The 2420-nt window shown below is 49.1% G+C and overlaps 1 protein-coding gene across 1 annotated transcript in view; it reads left to right on the top strand.

Moving 5' to 3' along the window:
• LOC109925017 (calmodulin-binding transcription activator 1-like) overlaps positions 1-2420 on the top strand; it is a 53454-nt gene that overhangs the window by 8002 nt on the left and 43032 nt on the right. The window contains exon 5 of the mRNA XM_048620010.1: positions 1188-1259. Coding sequence (XP_048475967.1) covers positions 1188-1259 — 72 coding nt within the window. The remainder of the gene's footprint in view (positions 1-1187; positions 1260-2420) is intronic.

Here is a 2420-nt window from a genome sequence, read left to right as displayed (position 1 = left end):
ACACACACTCTCGCTCACACACACACACACTCTCGCTCACACACACAGACTCACACACTCACATACACACACACGGTCACTCATACTCCCTCTCATGCTTACACAGACACACATGCGCACCCTCTCGCTCACACACACGCACAGACACTCACACTCTCGCGCGTGCACACACACACACACACACACACACATTCTGTCTCTCACACTCACGCACTCCCTTTTGATGATCAGAATGTGCTTCTCGTTCTTTCTGTCTGAGTGCTTTCCAGTTGTTTGTGGGAGGCACAGAGTGGCTATTTCCCATTTATAAAGGTCTCTGACGAATGAAATTGCAGCTAACAGCAGACTGATGTGGGGAGATACTAACTGGCTATTTTTTTTCTTGAGATGCTGAAACACAGCTCCTTTCCTTTCTGAGGTCTCCCTGAAGCATTCCCAGACCCCTGAGAGCCAATCACATGGTGTTGGCTGGTGTTGATAACTGGCCAACATTCAACAGACCAACCGGCTGTGAGTTACTGGGTGAATCTCCGTTTGTAACCACAGCCCCTGGCTCTGGCACAGCTGTAACTGCTAGGAGCAGCAGCTATGTAAACCACTTAAAATGAGTGTAAGGGGAAAAAGCACAGGGAGCCTTCAACAATCCCTTTTTAAAACAGTCATTTCAGTCGCAATAAAAATTACAGAAATATAAAAGAAAAAGATACAGCCTGTGCAGTGCGATGGGCTCTTGTGATACGGTGGTAGTGTCCCTACCTCTGGACCAGAAGATCTAAGTTCAAGTCCCAGCTGGTGTTGATTAAAGCATTTATTTGAATGTGTGTGTGAGAGAATCTTCAAGTTGGAGGAGTTAGCTCTGCATTCAGCAAAGCATCCTCATCCTAGAATGAGCTTTACAAACCAGTTAGACATGAGCACCGATGTCTGGCGATCTCTCTCGCATAGGGCAGGGACATGGGAAAAGCCCTCTCCTCGGAAGTCTTCTCCATGGCCTACAGTAAGTCAGTTCCACCCTGATCTGTGACCCAACTCCATGAGCTGTAGGTTGTCTGTAAATCAGAGCAGGAAGGAGCTTAAAAACAGAGGAATTAACACTGCACATGAAATGAATGTTTTGATGTGTCTCCATGTTTGTCACAAGAGGCTGGTGTAAGAACTGACCTGTCCCTGTCTTTGCCTTTTTGCAGTGTCTGTACGGCTGTTATGTGCACTCTTCCATCATTCCAACATTCCACCGAAGATGCTATTGGCTTCTGCAGGTAGGGGACTGTGGCTAAGACAACGTTAGCAGCACCCACTGAGCCAAGCATTTTCAGCGCAGTCTCGTTCAGTAATTCAGACCTCCTCCCAGAATAGTGAGAGCACTCTCTATTCTAGATCATCAGAGGAAATAGCTGCACTGAAGGACTGTCTCTGTCACAATTTATACAGCACCTTCCATTGTCCCGAGGCGTAGCCACACCCGCAGATATTAGAACAAGTGAAAGCTTGATTTACAGTGTGCCTGAAAACAAAGAAGCGAGTTAGAGAAATCGGGAGGGTTAACAACAGGTCCCAGGGAGATAGAGGTGCATCTTCCAGTTAAAATACAAAGCATGTGGAGATTTAGGAACGTATGAAAAAACAGCAGATCATTCAGCCCCTCGAGCTTGTTCTGCTGTTGGCAGAGAGTGGGGGTGTTCGGTGGGGCAGCGGGGGTGTTGGGGAGTGGGACTGTTGGATTTTAGTGGCGGGGGGGGTTTTTGGGGGGTGTCCCTCTGAAGGCTGTATCCTTGCTGGCGTTGATGTGCTAGTGCAGTTCCTCTCCATTTCCCAAGCAGCTCAGCCATGCTTACAGATAGTCGGAGTTAGCAGTCACATTGTGTGTGTGTGTGTGTAGTGGGGGGTACAGCATTGGCAGTGACCGAGTGGGGGAAGCTGGGAGTAGAGTCAGTTGGATGGTCTAACTGAAAGCTGGGCAGAGAGTGGGTGGAATGTTTGAGATAGTTTGCGGATGGCAATTGTACCAATGGTTGAAAGTGCACTGGTTTGCTAAGGGAGCTGGTGGAACAGGTCGGGCAGGCCCGAAACGTCAGCCTCTCTGCTCCTATGATGCTGCTTGGCCTGCTGTGTTCATCCAGCCCTGCACCTTGTTGTCTCGGATTCTCCAGCATCTGCAGTTCCTACTATCTCTGGTGGAACAGGTCTTTGTCTTTGAGGTGTGTCTGCAGGAGACTGATACTGAGTTCAGTCTCACGACACTGCATCAACAAAGACTGCCAGCATCGAATTTCCCTTTTACTCCCACAGCCCAACCTCAACCAGCTAACTAACTACCTGTTCCTCTACAAGGTCTCTTGTATCTAAGTGCCTTACACTTATCCCTCACGGCCCCCTGTGCCTGTCCCTGTCCCCAACGGCCCCCTGTGCCTGTCCCTGTC

Source organism: Rhincodon typus, chromosome 45 (genome assembly GCF_021869965.1).
Source record: "Rhincodon typus isolate 14 chromosome 45, sRhiTyp1.1, whole genome shotgun sequence".
NCBI lineage: Eukaryota > Metazoa > Chordata > Chondrichthyes > Orectolobiformes > Rhincodontidae > Rhincodon > Rhincodon typus.
Note: the sequence above shows the minus strand (reverse complement) of the source record. Positions and strands in the feature narration are given on the sequence as shown.